We start from the raw sequence: 25963 nt of genomic DNA, 5'->3' as shown, positions 1-25963 counted from the left end.
CAAACAGTGGACCACCCGCTGAATGCCGTCCGTCCAGGCCCTGTAGGACGGCGCCGACAGCCTACAGGTGAGTGAGGTGAACCTCGAGGCCCACTTTCGTTGTCCCAGGGTCGCACCACACTCTGAACAAGGTCCCGAGTAAGGTGTCGGAATGGCTCCTTACCTTTTTGGTATCGAGAATAGCCTTTTTGCGTCGCCCGCTCATTTTACCTTAGGACGCAGCACGGGAAGTGCCTTCGGCGGCCAGCGCTGTCCATCAACGTCCCGCCTCCCGGCCCCATCTTAAGAATTACATCTTTCGGTCGCCTCGTACTCCGACCTACCCTCTTGACCTGAACATGTCGGGAGCCTGCGACTCCTTTACTCGGCTGCACAACGCGCTTTGAAGAACAACTTATGCGACCATGGGTCTCGGTGTTTTAGAATCCAAGTCCTTGGACCATGTTCCAGGTGAGTCCAAGTCCACTACCACCCGCTCTGTCCTCCTGTCATCCCAAAACTGACGCTGTCAATCCGCTCAAAAGGCACGACGCGCTACTTCGACGACCCCGACCGCCCACAGGCTGCGACCAACGCTCATCACGGATTGAAGGTCGATAACAGCGGAGATGTTCCCATTATTTTGGTGAGATACCACTCCAGGAACCACATCGCGACCCGCCACCCCCGCTGACAGCCCTACCCTCCAGATTCCCCAGCCCTCCGACGACCCGAACGATCCCCTCAATTGGCCACTCTGGAAGCGTGATCTCATCACCTTTGTTCTGTCCATAACCGCCATCTTTGCCACGGCTCTGGGTCCTATTCTCGCTGCAAACACCGTCACCATCGCGCTCCTCTTCCGCAAGAGCTTCACGTCCATCGCGCTATTGACGGGCTACTTCCTCCTTGGAGTAGGCGCCGCAGCTATCTTCTTCGTGCCCTCAGGACGTGTATGGGGGAAGCGCCATCTTTTTATCCTAGGAATATGCATCCTCATCGGCTCGTCCGCCTGGGCCGGCGCCGTCGGCACCAACTACAACTCTCTCCTTGGCGCCCGTGTCGTCCAGGGCATCGGCTGTGCTCCGTTCGAGACCCTTGTCAACGCTGCTGTCGGTGATTTGTACTTCGTACATCAGCGTGGCTCGCGGATGGCCTTCACCAATTTGGCCGTTTTCGGCGGTGCCTTCTTCACACCCATCGTCGTTGGTAAAATTACCCACAGCATCGGCTGGTGGTGGACCTTCTACCTTGAAGCCATCTTCTGCGCCATCATGCTGCCTGCTGTCTTCTTCCTGTGCCCCGAGACGGCCTATCGTCGCGACGCTGCTCTCAACACCGATATGGTAGCCAACACCAGTGACCATGAAATGAAGAATCTGGATATGAACCACGGTCATGACAAGAATTCTGCCGATACGACGACGCTTGTGCCTGGCATGGCCTCCAACTATGGCGCTGACATTCCCGAGAAGACGTTTATGCAATCGCTCAGTCTCTTTGATGGCCGCAAAACTGATGAAAGCTACTGGAAATTGCTTTTGCGCCCGTTTCCACTGTTCGCTCAGCCAGCATTCCTCTGGGGCTGCCTCGTCCAGGGAACCATGATCGGTTGGACGGTCTTCATCGGAGTTATCGTTGCCGCCATTTTCCTCGGACCCCCTTACTACTGGAATGAGGTATACGCCGGTTACGCGTACGTGGGTGCTTTCGTCGGAGCTCTCGTGGGATTCATTATTGCAGGTGTCTTCTCCGACTGGAGCGCCAAGTTCATGACTCGGCGCAACAATGGCATCTACGAGCCGGAGTTTCGCATCGTCATGGTGCTCCCGATGTTCATCATTGGGGGCATCGGCCTGTACGGCTTCGGCATCACCTCTGCAGGACTTATCAGCAAGGAGTTCCACTACAGCATTCCTCTTGTCTTCTTCGGTTTTGAGGTCGCTGGCATGGTAATTGGCGCTGTGGCCAGTTCCCTCTACATTGTTGACGCCTACCGTGATCTTGCCATCGAGGGCTTCACTTGCATGATTATCTTTAAGAATATTTTCAGCTTTGGACTGACATACAGCGCCTACGACTGGATCATTGCCGGTGGCACCAAGCGCACGATGCTCGCTATTGCGAGCGTGCAGGTTGTCGTCTGCGCAACGAGCATTCCAATGTGTAAGTGTCATCTTAGCCCAACCGTTAAGGTAGTGAACTGATGAGAATCCAGATATTTATGGAAAGCGTGTTCGTGCCTACTTCCACCAACACGACCTGCTCAAGTTGACTGGCCTACGCTGAAAAGCAGGGCAATTTTTGGATATTGACCTACTTTTACATATTCTTCACAAATGGAGCATCTCTGCCCACGACAGGACATTGTTTAGTGCATTGGCACACGCATCTGCCCGTCACCTAAAATAGCTTCACGCCTTCGTGCGTTGACAAATGAGCGTACATTAGTACCATAGTAATGCTAGTTTCTCTATTTTACTTCAATGTGCTGCTATGTCTAGGTCTGTCTTGTATGAGCAAGAGTATGGAACCACCAAAAGCCAGCTACCAACAGGTCCGTCCCGGGCAGACCCATCACGGAGGCTCTCCCTCCAGGACGGCCGGTCGGTTGGTCTCTTCGTGCACGTATGGCAGTAGCAAGCGGGAGTGGATCTGATTTGGAACTTCGAGAGCTATTCGTACCCGACCAAGCCCATCCCATTCCTGACCCCTCCATCTAGAGACAAGGTCCGCTCCGTGCCGCAGAGGTTGAATCCGCTACACCACACTGGATGTTCCCTCAACCTCTCACAAAACAGAGAGCATCAATCATGTTCCGCAGTGGCATGTCTTACTTGGCCTATGAATCCCCTCTCCTCTGCCCTCTCCACCAGCGCGGGCTAGCGCCCCTCCAATCCACACGCCCATCTCTGCATAGTCCCCAATTCCGTCCAGTCACACAAATCCACGACATACAACGAAGGCAGCTAATCACATGTGATGACGGAGCTCGCGCCTTGCTCCCGGACAGAGGAAAACAGCAGCAGATCCGCTGGGGAAAAATGTATTTCTCACTCGTTTCCCCGGGTATAACTATGCTACGCTATGTTGGGTGTGTGCGCACGCGCTGTGTGTGTACTCTTGATAGAGAGAGTGTATGTGTATTTGCAAATTCCCTACTCCTTCGGCCTCCTCCAAGGTCCGTATGCTAGTAATCCTGAGCCTCCCCGCAAGCAATGCACCGAAATTCCGATCCCAAGGAGATGATACAATCCGACAGTATATATTTCATGGGCTTTTCTTCTTTCTCACAGGCTTAGATCAAGGCGTCGCAACAACAATTTGGCCGTTTTTTGGTAAGATGGATTGGGGGTATATGTCGGTGATGTCGTGGGAAGAAATATACTGAAGATGAATAACAGAAAATCCAAGAGAAAAGTCAAAATCAAAATCATAATAAAAACATCGCACGCTTTCGTCACTCGATAACATCCATTCATACAGACATGTCGTATCATCCAGTCCACTTCCGCCACCAACTGCTGCGGGGCGTGGCATCGGAGAACATGGCTTGCCGACGGCGCTCATCACTACCTTCGGAGCCGCCCCCGGCACCGCCGCTGCCGCCGCCGCCAGCATATCGCCGCTCACGCTCTTCACGACGGGCTTTGCGGCGGCGATCGTCAGCCTCGTCGGCGGTACCCTCTTCATACCGGGCCCGTCGACGGCGTTCTCGTCGCTCGCGACGCATATCGTCCTCTGTCATTGGGACGGCCTCCGCCTGACCACCGTCTTCCGGCGGAGGGCCTGCATCGGTATGCTCCTTGACCCATGATGAGGTACCGGAATGAGGCCAAGCGGGCTTCACTTCCTCGTCACGCCTGTATCTATGGCGGGACGAGGCGAGGCCCTCGTCACCGGATTCTCGGGTGGACCGCCTGCGACTACCGCGATGGCGGACTTCTTCGCCATCCGTCTCCGCAGCGGCGCGAGCAGCACGTCGTTCTTCTCGCCTGATTCTTCGAGCCTCATCTTCGTCGATCGCTGCCGCGTCGCGCTCCTCGCGAGCACGGCGGCGTTCTTCTCGGGCCGCTCTCCTGGCCTCCGCGTCTGCCTCGGCAGCGGCGGCAGCCTCACGTTCTTTGCGACGACGTCGTCGCTCAGCTCGCTCAGCCTCGCGGTCATCCGCAGCTCTGCGCTCTTCTTCTTCGCGCTGGCGTGCTGCGCGGCGTTCTGCGCGTCTGGCTTCTTTTTCATCGCGACGGCGAGCTTCCGCGTCATCTTCTTCTCGCCGACGACGGCGCTCACGTCGAGCCTCGTCTTTGGCACGTCGAGCCTCATCCTCATCTTGCTCGACGAATCCAGCAGCCTCGGCTTCCCGTGCGGCACGGCGGGCGCGACGAGCAGCGCGACGCGCCTCCTGGTCCATGTCCGTCATTGCTACGGCCTCCGCCTCTTCAGCGTCAGCAGCGGAGCCCTTGCGGCGGTGCTGCCGTCTGGTGTCATCGTCGGTTGCATATGTATGTCGCCTGCGCGGTGGTTCTGGGCGGTCCGGCTTGGGTGTTTTGAGGCCGAACAGGCCACCAAGGCCCTTCTTGGCGCTTGAGCTGGATCGCTTCATGGGTGGCGGTTCAGGAACATCGGGCGTCGCGAACTCATCAGGATATCTTTGACGTCGGCGGGAGGACTTTGGGGGGCTGATGTCTTCCCCATCTCCACTTGCTCCCATCATAACAAATTCTTCATCGCGCCTGCGACGCCGACTGCTGGATTTATCGACGCCGAGTACTTTGGCCGCTTTGGAGGACATTGGGGGCGCTTCCTCGGGAGGCGGGGACATCAAGCCACTGGCATCAACCGAGTGTCGACGCGACGGATGTCCGGACCCAAGCCGCCGATCCCGAGTGGAGGTTGAGCGAGAAATGGGTGGCGTGCTAAACATGGACGTCAGCTTCGGACGTGCTGGCGCCGGCGCTTCGATGGAACGGTCGGCCTTATCGGAGCTCGAGCCCTTGGAAGAGCTCTTGGTCCCCTGTTTTTCCGCAGAAGCGTGTTTTCTCTCCCGCCTCTCGGGCTTGGACTTTCTTTCCCTATCGCGATCACGGTCACGGTCACGATCACGATCTCGGTCCCGATCTCGGTCCTTGTCACGAGAGTTGGAAGCCGCCCACGTGCCCCACGAACCGGAACCCTCGCGGCTAATCTTGGTTCGGCCTTTCCTGGAAGATTTTGGCTCAGGAGGAGAAACAACCTCGATCTCCTCGGCAGGAGGTTGTTCTTCAGGCTCTTCCACTTCGGGGTGTTCAACCTCTTCAGATTCTTGAGGCTCTTCCGGCTCGTCGACAGGAGGCGCTTCGGGCACTGCAGGAGGAGGTGGCGGCGCCGGAGGCGGGGGTATATCCTCGGCGAGAAGGTACTTGTCCTTGTTCTTCTTCTTCTTCTTTTTCTTCTCGACAGGCGGCGCCTCAATTACCTCAATGATTTCGTTCTCGTCCTCTTCGGCAGGAAACGCGCCAGGAGGTTCCGAGGACTTGTTCTCGTCAGCGTCAGCGTCGACTACGACCGGTTCCTCAGCTTCAGGTTCCGGTTCAGGTTCAGGCGGCGGCGGCGGCGGCGGCGGAGGTGGTGGTGCGGCTGCTGCTTCAGCCTCGAGGCGCTTCTTCTCCTTCCTCAGTCGCTTTCTTTCCTCCTTCGTCAGCGGAGGCGGAGGAACTGGCTCCGGTTCGGGTTCGGGTTCCGGCTCTGGTTCCGGCTCCGGCTCCGGCTCCGGCTCAGGCTCTTCGTCGACAATTGGTTCCGGCTCGTCCTCTGGTTCTTCTGGCGGCGGCGATGGCGGTTTGGCTTCGAATGCTTTCAATCTGTCAGCGATCTTGCTTCCCTTAGCCTTACGAGCCGTAGACGGTTGCATCCAGGTCGAGGCGTCGTTGCTTATGGCGGAAGACGTGTTGTTGTCATTCCAATCGTTGCTCGCACCTTCTAAAACAAAGATGAGTCAGCGCTGTAATATGGTGGGATGCATCTCATTTCAATAGTCTCGATGAGGCTTGGTGGTGTGCTGGAGTGGTGTGAAGGGGAAATTGGGGGTTGCCTGAGGCTACTTACCATTTTTGGACGCTTTCTTGCCGCCAAGTCCCCAGAAACTGAAGGCATCGAAGGCAGCCTTGGGTTGCAGAATTGGCGGTGATACCGGAGGCGGAGGTGGTGATGCGGGTTCGGCATCGGCCAGAAGCTCCTCCACTTGCTCCTCGGTGAGTTCAATGTCGCCAAGCTCGTCGTCCTTGTCGATGTCGTCGATGACGTCTTCAGGCTCCTCCTCCTCTTGCTCAACTTCCTCTTCTTCTAACTTTGCCTTTTCCTTGTCCTTGTCCTTCTTGTCTTTCTTATCCTTCTTTTTGTCCTTCTTTTCCTTCTTTTCCTTCTCCTTCTCCTTCTCTTTCTCTCTCTCTCTCTCTCTCTCTCTCTCTCCCTCTCCCTCTCTTTCTCCTTCTCCTTCTCCTTAGACTTGGACTTGGACTTAGACTCCTTCTCCAACTTAGAACTCTTCTTGGACTTCTTGGCCGCTTCCTCAGCCTCCTCTCGCTCTCGGGCGGCCGCTTCCTCGGCCTCCCTAGCCGCAGCTTCCTCGGCCTCCCTGGCGGCTTGCTCTTCAGCCTCTTGAGCTAGCCGCTCTTCCTCCTCGATGCGGGCAACCTCTTCAGCTTCTGCGGCAGCTGCAGCTGCAGCTTCCGCTTCCGCGGCCGCTTGGTCCGCATTCCGTTGGTCGATGGCCTCCTTCAACCGATCGTAGGCTGCTTGATCTTTTTTCGTCAATTTGCCCTTCTTGAGCTTCTTAGCCTCCAGAGCCGCAAAAAGGTCTTCTTCTTCAGCGATCCTTGCCGCCTCCGCCGCAGCTTTCTCGGCTTCCTCCTCCTCAATGCGAGCTTTCTCGGCAGCTTCTTCTTCCTCAATCCGGGCTTTCTCGGCAGCTTCGGCAGCGGCGGCCTCTTCCGCTTCTTGAGCAAGGCGCTCCTCCTCTTCCCTAGCGGCTTGCTCGGCGGCTTCTTCCTCTTCTCTCGCCTTCCGCGCTGCCTCCTCCTTCTCGGCCTTCTTCTTCTCCTTTTCGAGCTTCTTCAGCTCCTTCTCGCTCAGCTTGGGCTCTTTCTTGGACTTCTCCTTGTCCTTGTCCTTTTCTTTGTCCTTAGACTTGGACTTGGACGAAGTCAAGTCACCCCAGAAGCTGGATTTGTCTGGTTCTGGTTCTGCTTCAGGCTCAGTCAGGTCCATTGTGGGAGGGGTAGGAGCTGGCGGTGGAGGGTCGGCAAGTCTGTCCTTACGGTTCTTGTTCTTCTTCTTCGAGGAACCCCAGGCGGCCCAGTCATCGTCGTCGCCTTTATCCTTGGTTTCCTCGACGGAATCTGGCTGCATAAAATCCAGGCTTGGCTCTTCGTCCAAGACTTCCACGGGCTCGTTGTTAGACTTGTCCTTCTTCTTCTTCTTTTTGGACGATGTGCCCCAGATATCGTCCACCGGCTCCTCGATAGCGTCCGGTTTCATGGAGGCCTCCATCTCAGCGTCACCCTTCTTCTTCTTGTCTTTCTTACCACCAGTCATCCAAGAGCTGAAGAAGCCGTCGCCACCAGTGTCTTCGAGCGGATCAGAAACATCGGGCACAGCAGGAGGTGCCTCTTCTGCGGGAGTCGGTTCGTCTTCCTCAAGTTGAACCAGGGCCATGGCATCGTCCTTCTTCTTCTTCTTTTTGTCCTTCTTCTGGCCCCAATCGGCCCAGTCATCCTCGGCCGGAGGCTCTTCTGCGGGTGCAACTTCTTTGCTCTTCTTCTTCTTCTCTTTATCCTTCTCTTTCTCTTTTTCCTTCTCCTTTTCCTTTTCCTTTTCCTTATCTTTCTTAGAAGAGCCCCAGATGCCCCAGGAGTCTGACGCTTTTTCCTCGGCCTCTTTCTTCTTCTTCTTGTCCTTCTTAGAGTCAAGACCGGTGAAGAAATCGTCATCGTCCTTCTTCTCGCTCTTGGTTGACTCGGGCTCTGCCTCAGCTTCTGCAGCTTTCTTCTTTTTCTTATCCTTCTTAGAAAGGCCAAAGCCCCAGTCGTCCTCAACAGCGGGCTCTGGCTCCGGCTCCGGCTCTGCCTCTGGTTCAGGAGTCGGTGGGTCAGGAGCTGGCTCGGGAACAGGTTCCGGTTCAGGTTCAACAAGCTTGCCCTTCTTCTTCTTCTTGTCTTTCTTGGTGGTTATGCTAGCCCAGAAGTCGTCTTCTGCTGGCTTTTCAGGTTCGGGCTCCGGTTCAGGCTCGGGTTCGGGCTCGGGATCTGGTTCCTTTGGCGGCTCTGGATCGGCAAGAAGTCCCTTTTTCTTCTTCTTCTTATCAGTCTTAGATAAACCAGCGAAGCTCCAAGGATCGTCCTTCTTCTCCGGCTCTGGTTCAGGCTCAGGGAGAGGTTCCGGTTCAGGCTCCGGTTCAGGCTCTGGAGGGGGCTCCGGTTCGGCGAGAAGGCCCTTCTTCTTCTTCTTTTTGTCGGTCTTTGACAAGCTCGCGAAACTCCAGGGATCGTCTTTCTTCTCCGGCTCTGGTTCGGGCTCAGGAGCTGGAGGTGGCGGTGGAGGCAAGGGTTCGGGTTCGGGCTCAGGTTCACTCTTCCCTTTCTTCTTTTTCTTGTTCTTTGTGGTGATGCCCCATCCGAAATCATCAACTGGATCGGGTTCCGGCGCTGGTTCCGGCTCCGGTTCCGGAATTGGGTCTGGCTCTTTCGCAGCCTCGGCCTCGGCGGCGTCAGCAGCGGCTTGTTCCGCGGCCAGTGCTGCTGCCGCCATCTCGGCCTTCTTCTTCTTTTTCTGAGTTTTTGATAAACCAGCAAATGGATCTTCTTCCACCTTTGGAGGTTCGGGCTCGGGCTCCGGTACTGGCTCTGGCTCTGGCTCTGGCTCTAGTTCGGGCTCTTGTGGAGGCTCTGGCTCAGCAAGCAGACCTTTCTTCTTCTTCTTTTTGTCTGTCTTGCTTGCTGGCGTCCCCCAACTCCATGGGTCAGCTGCCGCCGCTGGGGGAGGATCTGGGGCAGGTTCGGGGATGAACTGTGGTGGTTCAGGCTCCTCCTTTGCCTTTTTACTATTCATGCCCCAGGAGTCCCATATGTCATCTTGCTTGGGAGGATCCGGAACCGGTTCCGGTTCTGGGTCAAGAAGCAGGCCTTTCTTCTTCTTCTTCTTTTCCGTCTTGGGAAGAGGAGTTGAAAGTGCCCAAGGGTCGTCCTTCTTCTCTGGCTCGGGTTCCAGTTCTGGTTCCTTTGGTGGCTCCGGATCGGCCTTGCCCTTCTTCTTACCTGTAGTGCCCCATCCCCATGGATCATCGGCTGGTGGTTCTTCCTTCTTTTCTTCTGGCAAAGGATCCCAGATATTGGTCTTCTTCTTCGTCTTCTTGTCCTTCTTAGAAGTCGCAAAAGAGCCCCATGGGTCCTCCTCCTCTTTCCTCTCAGGTTCGGGCGCGGGAGGAGGAGGTGTTGGCTCGGGCTCGGCCTTCTCGTCGCCAAAACTGAATCCCAGACTGTTCAGCTTCTTCTTTGGTTTTGCAGTGCTGAGGCCCCAAGGGTTTGCGTCTTCCTTTTCAGTAGAGACCGCTGAAACCGGGCTTTTACTCCCCCAATTCAGACCCCAAGAGCTGGCAAGTCCGGCGCCCCAAGTACCCAGTCCTCCACCAACACCCAAGCCGCCAAGACCTCCTGGTTTATTGCCGTTGCCGTTGCCGTTGCCGTTGCCGTTGCCGTTGCCGTTGCCGGTGCTGTTGCTGTTGGTATTACTGTGCGTTGTACCAAAATTTAGATCCAGTCCGCCGCCGCTGCCGCCACCTCCATGATCGTCCAGTTTGATGTCTTGGAAGGAGTCCATGGGAATCGACGGGGCATCATCGGCAATGCCCTTCTTGGTTTTCTTCTTGGTCTTGGTGGCTGCAAAACCCCAACCATCGTCTTCTGGGGGCGGTTCTTCGGCAGGCGGTGTTGGCTTGTCCTTGTCCTTGTCACCGCCGTCGCCATCACCAGCCGCACCAGCATCGTCCTTGGGCGCTTCGCCTCCCTGATCACCTCCGTCTCCAGCGCCTTCATCGTCCTTCTTAGCATCGTCATCGTTGCTATTGTTCGTGGGAGCCTTGGCCGGGGCCTTCTTTTTCTTCTTTGCCGCTTGCGTGAAACCTTCCTCCGAACCAAAATCGATGAGGAAACCGTGCGTCGGATCTCGAAAGATGGAATCCTTGCCGTGCCGCTCCCGCGTGTCTGTGCTCGAGGCCTGAGGTCGGACAAAGAATGAGAAGTCTGAGGGTTGTCGGTTTGCGAATCCGCCAGAGCCAGTCGGATCCATGACTTGTTCTGATGATTCAGATGCTTCAGATGGTGGGTTTACATGTCGCGACCATCGCGGACCGCAATCTGGTACTTTCAGCGGGCTCGAGGTGCTAGTGTTGATTCTGATGGTTCGGCGATAGGATGGGATCTAGGAGTGTCAGCGGATCAGCTTAGTCTACATGTTCATCTGATGACTGAGGCGTGTTAGTGGAATGGGGGAAGGGGGGTAAGGCGGCATGCGCTGAGCCCCTCCCCTCTCCGATTCCCCCGTTGGACTCGTTGGTTTCTCCAAACCGCTGCGGCGCTGGTAGCCGTTGGGTTTAAACCGAACTTTGGAGGCGTCGGCGCTGGAACGACGCCGTCGCCCACAAATTTGGAGCAAAAAGAATGACGAAGGACGAAAATGATTCGGGTCATACCTGTGATTTTCGCCAGGCGGTTTCCCATGCGCAGGCGATGATGCGCAAGCGAAGTCGTACATCTTCTTGATCCCAGCTAGTCCTCAAGTGCTGTGTTGTTCTCCAACAATGGGCGTCGTTTGCCCAGTTTCCTGGAAAGGACGCCGAAACCGTGGCCGCAGCCATGTTGGGAATTGTTGCTCGTGGTGCAGCTTCCTGTGCTGAAAATCATGGAAGCTGCGCCGGCTTTCGGGGGAATCGACGAAGATGGGCACGTGGGGAGGTGGTCGCTGTCGTCGTTTCGTCTTCGTTGGAGGGGTATCGGTGAGGGGCAGCGGTTTGCGCGCGCGGAAGTATGAGGCAGGCAATCGCAGCGATGAAACGAAAGACGGGCTGCTTGTGCGAGGGGAGTCTCTGCAGATGTGCGGTCTCAGGGATTCGTATGACCGGAGCGAAGTGAGACTGGAACAGAGGTTGCGCAAGTTAGTAAAGTTGTTTGTGATTGTGAATGAGGTGGTGGAAGTATCCGTAAATGCGCGGGCTGGGGGGAGATCGGCTCGGCTGGCAGAAAAAGGGACGGGGGCCGCTACGCGCAGCGCAGCACGGCGCCAGGGTCCTGGGGGGGAGGTGAGGGATGGAATGGAAGAATGACGGAGGAGAGGTGCCACAGGGCGAAATAGTAATACCTCAGGAGTCCAGGTCGCTGGCCGCTTCACTTGTCCCTACCTAATAAGTAAGTAGTTGATTAATTACCTACCTTATGCTACCAAGCAGCTCAGGCTAAAGATAGGTAGGCTGGAGAAGACCTTCGGTGGTAGCCCAGGTCGATAACGAGCCAGTTGCGAGCGATAGCAGGGATGGAGCTTTTGGTGTTACACCTCAAAAGATGGCCGTCGCCACTGTTTCGCTCACCAAAAAGTGCCAGTCTGACCGCGCTGAAAGAAGTCAATTCGTCGTTCAAGTCTTTTGGCTTTTGTCTTGCTCTCGTCTAACACTCTCAGTGGCTCCCCTATCTTCTTCCTCATGAGCCTCTCTGACTGACTGAGGGAGGTGAGGTCGAGTCATATATGAGAAGAAACGGAGCAATAAGAAGGCTGGAGACGGTCCGGAAAGAAGATTCTTACAAGCTACTTGCTGCACAGGGAGCCAATGGCCCGTCGCGTCGTTGCTGGATCGTCGCGGCGAGGCGAATTGGAGGATGACAATGTTGCAGACCGCCAGTATCTTGCAGCACCAGGCACGCAGGCAACACACCCGTTGGTGCCGGTAGGAGGCTTCTGTTTGGCTCGGTGCCGGATATCGTAGGCCTGCACGTCGAGTTGAACGGATGACTTCGTCGTTGGTCGGGTCGAAGCGATGCAATGCGTAGGATTCGGGGTCGTATCGCATGCGCCGCCGGCGTCGGTTGATGATGGGACTGTTAAGGCAGAGATGGATCGAATGAGTGTTGGTAGTGCCGTCCAGTCGTCGTGAAGATTAAGAAGGCCTGATGCACGAGAGGAGGAGGAAGCTCCCTTGATCAGCAGGAGCCGTACATAGCATGAAGCAAGTTGAGGTAAGGTATGTCGGAGTAATAATTATGGATATGGATGGATGCTGGATGTACGTCTTTGCGATCCATCTGCCCAGCCAGCCGTCCTATCACGTCCAATCCGAATCATCAATGAGTGAGTCTCCTCTGCTGCCTCCCGGCTGTTGCTCCTCAGTATCGTCCCGCTCCCCTCGCATGGCCCATCATCCATGATACCAAGCACTGCATACAGTAGATGCGAGGAGGGAGGTGCCACAGTCGGCAAGAGCGCAACGAGCGACTCGTCCGCCAGAGGGTGTTCATCCCTGACATCTGGGCGGGTGGAAGGGCGGGCCCGGCGATTCATTGGCTGCACAAGTGTGATGCAGTCCCTGCAAGTCCCGTCTTTTGACTCGATTCACACCACTTCGGGGGGGGGGGGGGGGGGCCCCCCCCCCCCCCCCCCCCCCCCCCCGGGGGGGCCCCCTNGGCGGGGGGGGGGGGGGGGGGGGGGGGGGGGCCTCCCCTCCCATCCAGCCTGCCGCCCAGGTGATGCCTCTTCTCCAGGATCCCATCTGCTTCAAGTGGGCGGGCATTCGGGCAGCGCACCACACACCACACACACACCACCAGTAGTACACTGCGGGAGTGGAACACACAAAGCCAAGGTCATAAGGTTATTAAGAATGCTCAAAGTTGCTAGCGATGCGTTTCTTTCCATGGCCCGCCGGAGCCTTTTTCAAGTCCCTGCGATGACAGACAGTAGGGTACCTTACTTAGACAAGCAGACGGGTTGTGACGATGGCCCTCGAGCTAGTTCGCGAACAGAACCGAGGGGACGACGGCCGGAGGGGACGACACAACGATCAACGCCCTTGCCGCGCCCTCGCCTGCCTGCCACTTCACTTTCTTTCCTACCTTACCCAGACAGGGTACCCCAATGCCACCTGCTCCTGGACCGGTATCCGCACCTTAATTGCTTCTGACAGTCCCGTCGTCTCTTGACTTCGGTTCCTAGACTAAGCTGCAAGCGGGACCTACCCAAGGCGCGCAACGGCTGGTTATTCCATCCTTCTTCCCTGCGCCGGGCAGTGAGCTGGCAGCACCGTCTCTTGGGTTGTCGCTGCAACACTTGTTTGTTGCCCTCCTCAGCACTGCGATGTTCCATGTTGCTCATCATGACGCCTCACGTTACAGTCTCATCAACCCCTCCAAAAACGAGCCCGCCAGCCCAAGAGAAAAAGTCGCACGCACAGAAAGCAGTTGTGTATCACGGCCCTGCCAGAACCCTTATCCGCTTGTGCCCGGGCGCTCGTCTTCTCCTCGGGGTTCATCTCTGCGTCAGTCGACACTCAACGGTCACTTCCCTTCTAGCTGACTGGGAATCCGTTTCACTCGCCGACAGCGCTCAATTGGGGGAAACACATGCCTCTCCAGCCACCTCGCCGCGCTCCCCCATGTATCTACACGCCCACATCCACCTGCCAAGCATGGGCACCATGGAGAAGTGAGATGCCTTGCACACTCCGTACGCGCAGAGCTCGTCGTGGAAGGATGGATACCTACAGGCACATTACTGTCATGTTGATGACAAGCAGCTTCTGCTATGCAGGCGAGTCTTCTCACACACCTATGTATGGCATACGGACCAACGCTATTGCCATTGTCTCTGGGCCGTGGCGGCGGAAGCGGGACGAGGCTTGCAAGGGCAAGGAAACTGAGGGAGATGCCGTCGCTCATGGAGACGTTGCCATGCGGACAACGGCTCGGCCAGCATGCTAGCTAGCATCGACGTTGATGCACCAAGCCGCACACGATGAGGTATCGATACATGGACAGCTGGGCAGCCATGCACCTGCGACGGTGGGAGGACATCCAACGGGGGTTGTATTCGTACCTGTTCGCACGGCGACGTCCTGCCGGAGCTCCTGGCCAGTCTTCCCACGCCGCCGAAGCCCCATCTGGCATCTGTACGATGGGCGAATGTCCTCTCGAGCCAGCGCCAGACCTGCGTCTGGATGGGTGCACTTGCAGCGCCGCTGGCTGCGCATCGGGAACTAACAGGGCCTTCATGCACACCCAAGTCTGGGCCTGTCTTGCGATGCAGGCGACACTCCTGTACTGGATCGTCTTGTCTGGTTGTCCCACCTCCAGCATTTTCTGGGCGCATCAGTCATCCACTCATCCCACGATAATCGCCCAAAGAGGCATGGCGTGTCCTTCACCGCTTCAACATCTCAAACCACGCTGGCCGAATTCGCACCAACCAGCCACGCCGAATCGCCAAGTCTACACTTTGGACGCGACGGTGGAGGAGAAATTTCATTCCCTCCCCCTTCTCGCCGTCAATGGACAGACGCAACGAGTGCGGATACGGAAGTCATTGTCCTCACATGAGACATGTCACTTTGAGCGCAAGAAATGTGGTAACCCGCGCCGTGCGGCCGAGCTGGCTTGTGTATAGGAAACAACCCTCTCACGTTGGTTTCCACAGCTTCAGCAACGGGCTGATGGCTTGACTGCAGGCAGCTCAACCGACCATTGCCACACAGACGTGAGCCCATGGAGGCTCCTCGGACGGACTTTGAGTGTGATGTTGCGGCTCTTTCTGGCGGTCAGACCTGAGCCGAGAATACGGCGAAGGCAACTTTCTGCTTCGTACCTAACCTTTGTTCAGGTTGAAACTATGGGTCGATGGGGAAGAAAACTCAGCAAGTACAGCATCACCGACGTAGCTAGCTGCAGACTGCAACTAACCTCCACAAGAATCATGTCGACAGTTTTCGAATGGAGCCCGGTGTTTAGTGACTCCAGCTGCAAGAAAGCTCTCCATTCTATGACGAGCATCGAGTCATCGATTCCCCAGATTACTTGGCTGTTTACCTAGCGGTCTCGTGGAAAGGGCATGCAAATCATGTTCGCGTTTATTAGGGATCAGAGGGTCCGCCGTGAACACAGTCGATGGCGCCCCGTTGTTGAGGTGCCTAAAGTGGCCTCGTCCCATGCGCGTTCATGTCTCAAGTCGTTGGTTAAGACGGTGACAAAGAGCGCCGGTAGCCTGGAAGAAAGAAGTCTTGGACGAGACAAATCTGGGGTTGGAACTCGGGACGAGCCCGACGGCCCACGGCCCTTGCTTGTGACCGTTCTCGTTCGAATGGACCGTGAAGAAGGAGGATTGTTCCGCTTCCGCTCCCGGCCGGAACACGACCTACCAAGCCGTAAGAACAACGACCCTGCATCCCCGAGTGAAAGTCAGATGCAATGACGGTGGATAAGAGATAGCTACCCGCGGAGCCGAGGTGAGGACGAGGTCCGGGTCGGTCAGCCTCAGCAAGCGTAGCCACAGCCACCGCCATCTCACGCCGCCCGGAGCTCCCGCCACGGGCGCAGTCACCAACCGCGGTCCCCCAAGAAGTGCCGACTCAGGGTCCAAGATCGGCCTGTCGTTTATCCCAGCTTGCGCCTCCCCCAAACATGGACGTTACCATAGGGCTCATTCCGAGGCACTGGCTCCTCCTCCAGGGGTTAAAATTAGTATCACTGCCTGTTTCAGCGTCTCTTCTCAGTCAACGTCGAGTATCAAGCTTGCTGCGAAATGTCATCCATTCGCCCTCAATGTCACTGAGCAGAATCGCATCAAAATCTCACCCGATGCGCCGCGAGCCAATGCCTTCCCTTCCTTGGTGCGTGTAAGTCAGCCTGGCACTAACCGCAACTGAGTGCAACCGACTGCTAGCATCGGCAGAGCTGCCATCCGTGTTTGCGTCGGATTGCTGATGCTTGTCGACTTGCACGCGCCGCCTCCATCCTTCGAGTGACGTCGATGGTTTAGTGCCGCAGCAGGGCAAGGTCCATGCGACACTATCTCGGCATCAGGTGCACCCTTCCTCTGCTCTTTGTTTTGGCGTTGACAACCCCTCCCCACTCCCAAGGAGGACGTGCCATCAGACGAAACAAAAGATGCTGGCCCCCTTCGCTCACACCGTTCCTGTCTGCTGGAAACGCAATTCGACCGTCAGTCAGGACAAGGTTCTCTCCCGGCCGCTTACACTCTGCTGGAGGCAAACCACGCGGGAACCCCGCTGATCCTCGGACTACAGGGAAGGAAGCTGACTTGATTTCGACTTCACCTCGCCCTTCAGCTCGATAATCTCCTGCCATCAGACGTTGTCCTTCCCTACCTCTCTCTATCTCTCGCTTTCGAGCCCGAGTTCACTTGGGGCTATCGGTTCAACACCCCCAGCAGCTCCTCCGAGACCGCCACCTTGGAACCCATCCGCCACCATGCCCGCTCACCACAACCTCACAATACGCATCCCGCTCCCCAGCATGCTCCCGGCGGAGGCCGTCATCGAGACTCTCCAATCGCAATCTCCAGCCCTCCGTCACCAGCCGCTGATCACCCGCTTCGAGAAGGTACCCGTCCGCCTCGACAGCATCGTCGACGACGACTTCTTCCTCGACACGGGCCTCAAGATCTCCTCCTACATGGTCTACGAAAAGGTCACCGTCGTGCCGGGCATCAAGAAGGAAATCTCCTTCCCGGCCGTCCTGCAGAACATTCCCAACGGTCTCCGCGCCCGCGCCTCGGTCCCGGGCGGCGTCATCGTTCGGAGCGAGTGGCTCGTCGTGCCCCGTCCCGAGGAGCGCTGGCCGGGCGAGCACAGTTCCGGCAAGCTCGGGGGCTACGTCGACGGCGACTACGAGCTCGTGGAGAACGTCAGGGTCGAGACGAGCCGGATGCTGATGCCCCTCGTCAAGGGGCAGATGGAGGGCGCCCATCGGGAATTGTTGCGGAAGATGCTGGACGAGGTGGCGCAAAAAGTCGGCCGGTCCAAGATGTGATGCGACACGAACGGTGGGAAAAGGACATAATCCGGAAGTAGTACGATTTTTGGGCCGGAGTTGGTTGGCGAGTTTTTCTCTGTTTGTCTAGATACCACGGTCATTCATCATTCAGCGTTTTCTATCGTCTTTGGAAAAAGAAAATGAAGGACATGTCACTTCAACATTAATCCCCATTACCGTACTTCACACACAGACACCTAGTCGTCCTCGTGTGCTCATTCACAGCCTCCCTTTCTGTAATTGTCAAATGGTATAAACAAGCTTGCCCGCGCTGACCTTGCCCTCCTTCAACTCCTTCAGCCCAACAATGACGCCTTCGAGTCCACTGCCGCCGCGATTCTTGATGACGCGGATGGGCTTCAGCTTGCCCGCGGCTAGCAGCTCTCTGCTCAGCTCCCAGAAGCGCTTGCCAAACTCGTAGTTCTCAGGCACGGCGTCCCTCTTCCCAAAGTAGCCAAACTCCTCGCCGAAGACGGTATAGTACAGGCTCATCTGCACGTCCGCGTTAGGGTTGACCTCCTGCACCTTCTTCTTGTCGACGGGCAGCAGCGTGCCGACGAGGGACGGCTTCGAAGACGACAGGGCCCTGGCAACGATCGCCGCGGACTCGTCGGTCGACTGGCAGTCCCAGGCGAGCGTGAGCGCGTCGCCGGTGTGCTTGCGGATGTCCTCGGACACGGTGGGCGACTTGTAGTCGAAGACGGCGGAGGCGCCGAGCTCCTTGAGGTAGTCGAAGTTGTGCGGGGAGGCGGTGGTGATGACGTTGTAGCCCGACAGCTTGGCATACTGGATGCCGGAGATGCCCATGGCCGTGCTTCCGCCGTAGATGAGGATGGTCTTGGGCTCCTTTGCGGGGGAGCTGGGCAGCGGGAGCTTGAGGGTCTGGTAGAGACCTTGGCCCTGGATTTTCGTGAGTAAGTGAGATGGATCACGGGGAATGGATGACGTGAGAGACATACTACAGTGGTGACGGCAATACCGAGGGTGGCAGCCTCCTCGTCGGTTATGTTGTCGGGAGTCTTGATCTGGAGGTCGCCCTTGACGGCAATGTACTTGGCGAAAGCGCCGTCAATCTCCCGCAGAGCATTGCTGTTTGTCGTCGTAAGCCACGCCAATGGCCTCTGTCTTATCGACCAAGAGGAAACTCACGATCCGTTGACGGGTCCGCAGATACGGTCACCCTTCTTGAAATCCTTGGTCACTCCAGATCCGACCTCCTCCACGATACCGGCATAGTCACATCCGACCCAGATGCCGACGCAGCCCGCCTTGTCCGCGAGGTCGACGTGCTTCCAGTCGGTGGGGTTGATGGCCACCGCGGTCGTCTTGACCAGGATGTAGTCGTCGGCGGGGAGCTTGGGGACAGGTGCGTCGACAACCTTGGCCACGCCGGCCTCGATCGTCTTGACAGCTTGGTTCTGAGCCATTGTAAATTCTGTGTGAGTGTGTGTAAGTCGAAAGGCGGTGATGTCAATTCACTTTCCAATGGGTCGTCGTTATGACGAGAGCGAAGAGTATCTTATATAGAAAGAGCTATGCCAACTACACAAACAAAGCATGAGAGCATTCCTGCCCCCTCCGTCGTCAGAGCTTACAAATGCTAGTCCCGCGTCCAGCCAAGCCCAATGCGCGGGTCCTCGAGTCTCCAGCATCTGCTGCTCGGCACATTGATGGCGGGGGCGGTCAACCTCACACAAAACCACATCATAGACGGCCCCGCACCCAGCGGACGGAACGTGGCTGTCGCGCGGATCTAACACCGTTCCTGGAGTATTCCCGTTGGTCAAGCTCTACCTACTCCTTCCCCCTCCTGAGAAGCTCCCAAAAAAGCCCTTGCTAGGATAGATGCCGAGGGATTTCACCTTGTTGGCACTAAAGCTTGCAGGGCAGGGCAGAGAGAGCTCCTCTGGCCCGGGTCTCTGCTCAACCGAAGGTCCCGTCTCGGCGCCGGCCATCTGCTTACGGCAACAGCCCATGCTGACCCTCCGTCGGGTGCTGCCCAGCCCGGCGCCGGATGCATTTGTCAGATTAGATCTTGGCCGGCTGCAAATGGAATCGCTGCCGGACATTGCTTGTATTCGTTGTGACTACGTAGATGGCCTTACCCGCACTGACCGTTGAGCAAAAATCCCCGCTACGACGATGATTTGGCCCCGCGGCCCCCCTCGCTGGTGATGTAACCATATCGTTATCGCCGACGGAAACCCCTCCGAGGGGCAACGCTTTTCAAAGCACATTTCACGTACAACGGAGGCCATGGTGGTTTTTACTCGTTTGGAGGAGTAGAGGTGAACCTAAAATTTCATCATAATGGTATCTATAGCAACGCGTTCTAAACCCTGTAACCAGACCATCCGCTCAATGCCATCCATATCAGCGGCAATATTCGCAGTGTCCCCTTACAACAGTCGCTTGTTCATGAAGCGGTATAACACCAGGAATAAAAAAAAGATAAAAAGACGTGTATCATAGACGATCCGTCGCACGTAGAAGTCAAGCAACAAAGCAAAAAACAAACAGCAACCTGCCGTGTACCAACACTACCGACCGCCGTAGTCGCTGGCGTAACCAACTTCGCCGAACCCTTGGCTCATGCCACCCTCGCCAAACCCTGTGCCGGGTCCGCTGACGTAACCGCCGTCGTCACCTTCGTAGTCGCTAGCTTCGAACGATGAGCGGCCTGAAATGTCGTCTTCCAGGCCGCTGCTTGCGTCCGGCGCAGACCAGTTCATTTGCGCGAGTGCTGGGTACTGGGCGAGCAAAGCGGCAGGCAGCATGTACTGGCCGCTGGTATCCATAGGGTAGCCCGGCTCCATCATGGCACCTTGGGCGGCCATATTTTGCATGTTTTGCTGTTGCATCCGTTGTTCTTGCCAAGCACGTTGTCTGTCAAGCATTTCTTCGTCCAGCAAGGGTTTGATGCAGATCCGACCTGCTTCAGAACGGAAATGCCTGCCGAGAGCATCCGCACGCGCAAACCTACGGCCGCAGCCCCACTGGCCACCAGCTTTCAGATCGCCCTTGCAGACGAACTTCTTCTCTCCTGAGTGCAGGCCCTCGTGTCTCTTTCTGTCGTGCTGCCGAGCAAACGCCTTGCCGCAAACCGTACATACGAATGGACGTTCGTCTGTGTGTGTGCGCAGATGGGATCGCAAGTTATAAGCTCTCGTGAACCGTTTCGGGCACAGCGTGCACTGGAAGGTGGCAGGATGCTTCTGCACACGTTTCGCGTTGCCGTTATCCTGGGAGTTTTGGTATTCGGGGTCTGCCAGTCTCAACGCAATGACGTTATTGGGCACCGCCGACGTCGACTGTCTTCTGCGATTGGGACTCGTGGCCTGTCGGTCGAGCGGTGAGAGTGATCGCGAGGAGTCTCTCGACAGATCGACACCCAAGTGGGGGGACAAGCTGCCTGAGGGAGTCTGGCGAACCATGCCAGGACCACCGCTGTTGAAAGGATCCGTAACCGCACGTGGACGGGATCGGGGACGGCCTATGGCTTCTGTTAGTCACGGACGAATACGTCAGAGTTGCAAGTCCCATACCTCGGTCAGGAGGAGTCAAAGAATCTTGATCCATGGGAGGCTTGGGGGTCTCGAAATTGTTGGATCTTGAAGTAGGCGCAAACTCGATGTTGATAGCTGGCGCAACCTGGGGCATCTCATGTTGCTGCAGTGTCGGAAAAGCCTCCTGGCCCGCGTAGCCGGCAGCATATCCGGCATTCTGGGCAGCGAGGCCAAAGTTGGTCGGTTGGTTGAGCTCGGGCATCGTCTGGGGGAGGATGCGCGGGGAGATTGCCGGACTGTGGGAGGGGCTCCGGCCGTGCAGGTTGGGGCTGCTAAGCGCCGGGTCCGAAATTGTAAAGCTGTCGAAGCCCTGAATCTGCTGGTAGAGACCAGAGTCTTGCGGGCGCTGCATGGGCGAATGGCGCTGGTCGACCGCCTCGAAGCTGTCGGCGCTCACGAGGTTAGGCGACGGGGCGGCGGAAGAGACGTCCGAGTACTCGGACGGAGACCTCCGGTGGCCCTGAAACTGGGGTTGACTCCATTCGTTCAGCTGGTTCGGCAGCAGAGCGGCCTCGGGACCGAGTGAGGCGTTTCTCGAGTGACCTGAAGGGGGCGACGAGAATTGGTGTTGGTTGAAGGCCGGAGACTGGTGCGCAGAGGGTGTCTGGTGGGGGTCGGGGTTGAGCAGGTGGGGAGGGGTCGGCGAGTGGTGGCTCTGAGGCATAGCCATGTTCATGTCGCCTGGGTTGAGACTGCTCTGGTCGAAGACTCCGGTGTTGTACTGCTGCTCGCCCTGGGTAGTGTTGGAGGGGAAGAGAGGAAAGTCTCCGGAGGCGAAGTTGGGGTCGAGGAAGCCGGCCGAGCTCTGGTTCGCGAAGGCGGCGGACTGGTTGAATGACTGGCCGTTCTGCTGGCCGTTCAGGTAATTGTTATTGTTGTTGAAGGTGTTGAAGTCGGCGGAGGCGGGTCCGGAGAAGGCTTGTGTAGCTGATTGATCCAAGCCGAGGCCGAGTCCAATGTTTCCTGCGTCGGTGGGCTGAAACGGATTCGGCGATGGGGAATGCGAGGGTTGTCTTATATGAGGCTGTTGATGCCCCGCAGACGGTGAGCGACCGCGTTGGGCCTGTTGATCCATGATGTAAATGGATGCCGGGAGTCGGTAGTCGGAAGGATGGGGTGCGTGTGTTGCGTGTGTGTGAGAGTGTTTGTTGCCGTCTTTAGAACTGGGTGAGGCAGTTCACAAGTCAGCCTTTCAGGCACCGCACTGCCCTGGGGCTGTGCTGACGCGCGAGAGCTGACAGACCGCACCCAACTGGCGACGGCGGGGAAGAAGCGTATGCGACGGGCTGCGATTCGCTGTCGCAAAGACCTATGCGGGAACGGTGGACGTAGGCGCTTCTGGCGGATGTAACTGAACAATGCGATGGAGAGCGATGCCGAAGAGAGGACGAAAGTCGAGGGGGTTGTTTGCGGGTTTTGGAGGGGACGTTGGAGAGAATGCGTGTCGCAGTAAGGTAGCAGGAAGAAGCGTCGGGAGTGTGCGTGCGGTAAGCGGTGGTAATGAGGTAAGTAAGGCAGGTAGGTAGGTACCAGCGTGCCAAGGGGAGTCGAGATGGGGAAGCGAGGGACTTGGATTCCTGTCCTGTTCTGTGGGCGGGCGAGAGACCGCGGGACCGGACTGGACAGCTGGAGGACTCAGACTCAGACTCTCAGGATCAGACTCAGGACTGGCGGGACCGACTGAGGGAGACAGAGGGACAGAGAACCTCGCAGTCACTTCTAGCGGTAATTTGGGGTCTGAGGTGTGTCGGTCGGGTCCCAGTTTGCAGCGGGCAGTTGGGGGGGAACTTGGTTGGAAGGGAAGGGGGGGGGGGGGGGGGGGGGGGGGGGGGAGGGGTGAGGGAGGAGGACAGTTGAGGGGTGCGACCAGGGTCTGAGAGACAGAGACGTGAGTGGAGAGGCAGGTGCTATGCGCGGTACGGTACCTCACAGTGCTGGAGACTGACAGGCGACGTGGTTGGCCGGACGGGATCCACCTGGGCGGCCCAATCTGGGTGGTGCCCACAAGGCTGTGCACGTTTGAGGATGGATCTGTCGACCGGCGCCTTTGGCAAGTCACTCAGTACCAGATAGACGCAGTACCTGACAGTTGTGCCTGACTTTGGCACTGGGTTGGGTACCTCTTTCTTGTGCAGCCAGTTCCCAGCTGCAGCGAGTATCGTACCTACCTACGGCGGTAGTTACCTGGCGTTGGGGTTGGGGTTGGGTTGGGGGCGGCCAAGTTGTGCGTGCTTGCTTGTTTGTTCACGTAGCACCGCTCTATGCCCTACTCTCTGCAACGGCGCGCTCCGACTGCCCGTTCTAATGACTGGAATGCGCTGGGCTGCTTTTGCTTTGCTGTGCTGTGCTGTTGCTTTGGCTGCAGCTCTGCGTCTCGGCTTCTGATCCTCTGCTGCTACGGCCGCTTCGCTTCTGTTCTTCGGTTGGTCGTCGTCCTTGTTGTTCAAAGAGGAGCTGTACCGGCCGCGTGTCTGTCTGCGTGGAGCGGCGAGCGAAGCGAGCGAGAAGCGATGCTATGCTGCAAGCCCAGAACCGTAAATCCAAAAATATCCTTTTCTTGTTCTGTCGGGGCCGGCAGGGATCAGGACGCGACAGCTAGGCGAATCGTCGTCGAAGCTATCGTAGCTCTCTCTGCTGTTGCTTTGCACTGCTCTCAATTGTGGGCGTGCGTTACGTGCGTTTGCTTGCCACCTTGGCCCCGACGTCCTGCTGTCGGATGAGGATGCTGCTGCTGCTGCTGCTGCTGCTGCTGGTTGGTTGTGTCCGGTTGGCCAGCCTTCTGGTAGCGCTCGTTATGGCTGCTAAGAGCACAAACGGTTTGATGATGATGTGATGTCCACAACGGGGGTGATGCCAATCAGTGGGATTCGCGAAAAGTAGATGGCGTTTTTGTGCTGATATCCGTGGGAGCACAGGACGGAGGGCGCCAACAGCCACGCAGCCGTGGCGGCCGATTGAACGATACTTCACTTTGGACTGGGGTGCCCGTGTGAAGCAGATACACCCTGGGGCAAGCTTGTGACGGCGCGGTAATCAGCTGTGCCGGTCGGCGGCGGCGTCGGAGGTCGGGGGTCGGGGGGTTAGGTGAGCTCGCTGCTGCTTGACCTACCTAGGTAGCTTGGTGATTTGGTGGTTGGCGTCGCGGGCATGTGGGCTACCTAATAAACACACTTCCACTTTACAATTTCTTAATTACATACTGGCTCCCTGGCGCATGATATCTCGCCCTTCTTTCAGTTTAGACCACGAGAAACGGGCGGAAACAGTCCGGTGCAAGAGGGGCAGAATAGGGGTCCTGTTTCGAACATGAACATATTCAAGATAATGCCATCACTTCCAAGGCGTGGCCGGGTCACACCAGGGTGTGGTGTTGGTACCGAGCACGGGGAAATGGATTCACAGGAGGCGGATCTTTGCTTCCTGTCCTCACGAGAACGGACATCCCGTCCGTACTGTAGAATTGTGCGGCTTGTTGGCCGTAGACTCAGTGATCCAAGCGTCGATCCGCATCCTTATTCGTACAAACCCATTCATTTCATTACTGTTATGTCATGCCTGTACGCTGAGTATATGCGAATATATGACCTAGGTCTATTCCTGTACCGCTTATACAGCTCACCTTGCCGACTTTACCTTAGCCTTGGTAAGGCGCGCCAGGTCCTAGAGTGTTCAAACTGGATCATTTCCATATTACTCTTCTGACAGTCCATGTCTATCCCAGACCGTGGTTGTCTCCCCATCAGCCTGCCTCTGGTTGGTGGTCCGTTCCACGGCCAATGGAATCTCGACTTGCTGGTCGTCCATCCTTCCTACGAGTGAGGGTGTTTCTGCTCACGCAGGCATGTACCTATCTCTGGGGATCTGTTTGATGAGTGCCTAATAACCTAAGGTAAGGTGAGGTATGGTTGGTTGGTGTCCGTAAGTACTCTGTAGGTGCCTGGCCAAGCCAGGGGAAGGTTTCTGGCAATGGTACGAATACCTAGCAACTTGTAACTGAAAGTGTTAGGTTAGGCGTTTTTGCTTCTCCAAGTCTGCCTTGAGGTGGGTTCGTGTTTCCCCCGTCCGTGTCCACCGCCCAGCCAGCGCGCGCTGACTGCTTGACCAGACCCGATAATTTGAAATTACGCTGTTCCTTGCTTGGTCTTGGCATCTGGTTTCCCACCACCTTCCTTCACAGTTCCGTGCCGCAGAGCAGAGCACACGCCGTCGGCACCGCGACCCCGTCCATTCCCTCTCCACCACCCTCTCACCGATGCATGGCTTTCGCATTTTGCCCTGCATTTTCCCATCCTTCCCACCCTCCCCTGCACCAGTGTTGACTTCCCGGCGCTGTTCACTGTTCAATCTTCATCTCTTGGCCTGGCCCGTCATCATTCCGTGCGCGCCGCAATACCGCCAAAATTCCAACCACCTGTCACCGGTCTGTCAGTGTCACAGTCACAGGCCGTCGCGCCGTCTAGACCTCGACGCCCGTAGGTATTGACAGGCCCGGTTCATCCACTTTCCACCTCCAGTGTCCAGTTGATTAGACGACCTGACACAGACGAAAGAGCCCACTTGAAGCTGTGATTCGCGTCAGCATGAGATGAGAGTGGATTGCCAAACGACTGGTCTCATTAAACGCATGACAAGTGTGGTTTGCTCATGGGGCGTCGGACTCTCGATCGAAATGGTAGTCTACGCGCGCAGGAAGAAGATGCTGACACTTTGTCATCGCCATTGCACTCACCAGACATGCCTATTCGCGAGCAAGCGAGGGGGAATAGCGATTTGCAAAGCAACCCCATTCGCCTCCATGTAGCCTTGTGCAAGTCCGGCATATGCATGTTCCTCCCGAATACTGATACAGGTCGCAACGCCAAATTCGAGTCTGTCCTCGTCGAACACATACAGAGTCCGCTGGTACCTACCGAGTTAGGTACCGTAGCTCGGCTTCGGTCACGTCTGCCCAATCAGCCCTGCTTTATCCATCTTATCGTTTGACAGCTGCTGCAAATCGCCGATACTCCCGCCTCGCTAGGCTGAGCCGCCGGTTCACCATCGAGTATCGACAGGCACAAGTCTCACCTTCCCGCGCCCAAGTGCATAGCATTGAGGCGAACATCAGATTCAACATGAAATTCACCCCTCAAATCTACATCAGCGTCACATCTCACCCAGCTTGTTTGGATGCGATCGCCCACCTGAATCATCCGTTATGCCTCCATTGCTGCCAACATTTCGCGGCCCCGGATTTCCAATAACACTTCTCGAAGGAGACCAAATGAGGCGCAATTCGTTTCGAAACAGGGCCCCCCTCTTTGCCAGAATCACGACAACGGCCACCAGCAGCCCTAGAATCGACATCGTCGTTCGCCC

At 56.9% G+C, this 25963-nt stretch overlaps 5 protein-coding genes across 5 annotated transcripts; 2 read left to right on the top strand and 3 right to left on the bottom strand.

Moving 5' to 3' along the window:
- Positions 1-404: 404 nt before the first annotated feature.
- GCG54_00009738 (Protein HOL1) lies at positions 405-2268 on the top strand (the record flags this gene model as incomplete). Its single annotated transcript, XM_045409677.1, has 4 exons — positions 405-450; positions 525-625; positions 690-2145; positions 2198-2268. The coding sequence occupies 4 exons, from the start codon at positions 405-407 to the stop codon at positions 2266-2268; spliced, it is 1674 nt and encodes a 557-aa protein (XP_045262201.1).
- A 1207-nt stretch (positions 2269-3475) lies between these two features.
- Positions 3476-10299, bottom strand: GCG54_00009737 (uncharacterized protein; the record flags this gene model as incomplete). The annotated part of the gene is made up of 4 exons (XM_045409676.1): positions 3476-5937; positions 6064-6401; positions 6464-9635; positions 9756-10299. 4 exons carry the CDS (start codon positions 10297-10299, stop codon positions 3476-3478), a joined length of 6516 nt encoding a protein of 2171 aa, XP_045262200.1.
- Positions 10300-16475: 6176 nt separating this feature from the next.
- Positions 16476-17036, top strand: GCG54_00009736 (uncharacterized protein; the record flags this gene model as incomplete). Its single annotated transcript, XM_045409675.1, has 1 exon — positions 16476-17036. The coding sequence occupies one exon, from the start codon at positions 16476-16478 to the stop codon at positions 17034-17036; it is 561 nt and encodes a 186-aa protein (XP_045262199.1).
- A 246-nt stretch (positions 17037-17282) lies between these two features.
- Positions 17283-18466, bottom strand: GCG54_00009735 (Protein TOXD; the record flags this gene model as incomplete). Its single annotated transcript, XM_045409674.1, has 3 exons — positions 17283-17939; positions 17999-18128; positions 18189-18466. The coding sequence occupies 3 exons, from the start codon at positions 18464-18466 to the stop codon at positions 17283-17285; spliced, it is 1065 nt and encodes a 354-aa protein (XP_045262198.1).
- A 1113-nt stretch (positions 18467-19579) lies between these two features.
- Positions 19580-21680, bottom strand: GCG54_00009734 (C2H2 finger domain transcription factor crzA; the record flags this gene model as incomplete). The annotated part of the gene is made up of 2 exons (XM_045409673.1): positions 19580-20532; positions 20585-21680. The coding sequence occupies 2 exons, from the start codon at positions 21678-21680 to the stop codon at positions 19580-19582; spliced, it is 2049 nt and encodes a 682-aa protein (XP_045262197.1).
- Between the last annotated feature and the right edge of the window lie 4283 nt (positions 21681-25963).

Source organism: Colletotrichum gloeosporioides (assembly GCF_011800055.1).
Source record: "Colletotrichum gloeosporioides strain Lc1 chromosome Unknown consensus_57, whole genome shotgun sequence".
Classification (NCBI taxonomy): Eukaryota; Fungi; Ascomycota; class Sordariomycetes; order Glomerellales; family Glomerellaceae; genus Colletotrichum; species Colletotrichum gloeosporioides.
This window is presented reverse-complemented; position numbering and strand designations above follow the sequence as displayed.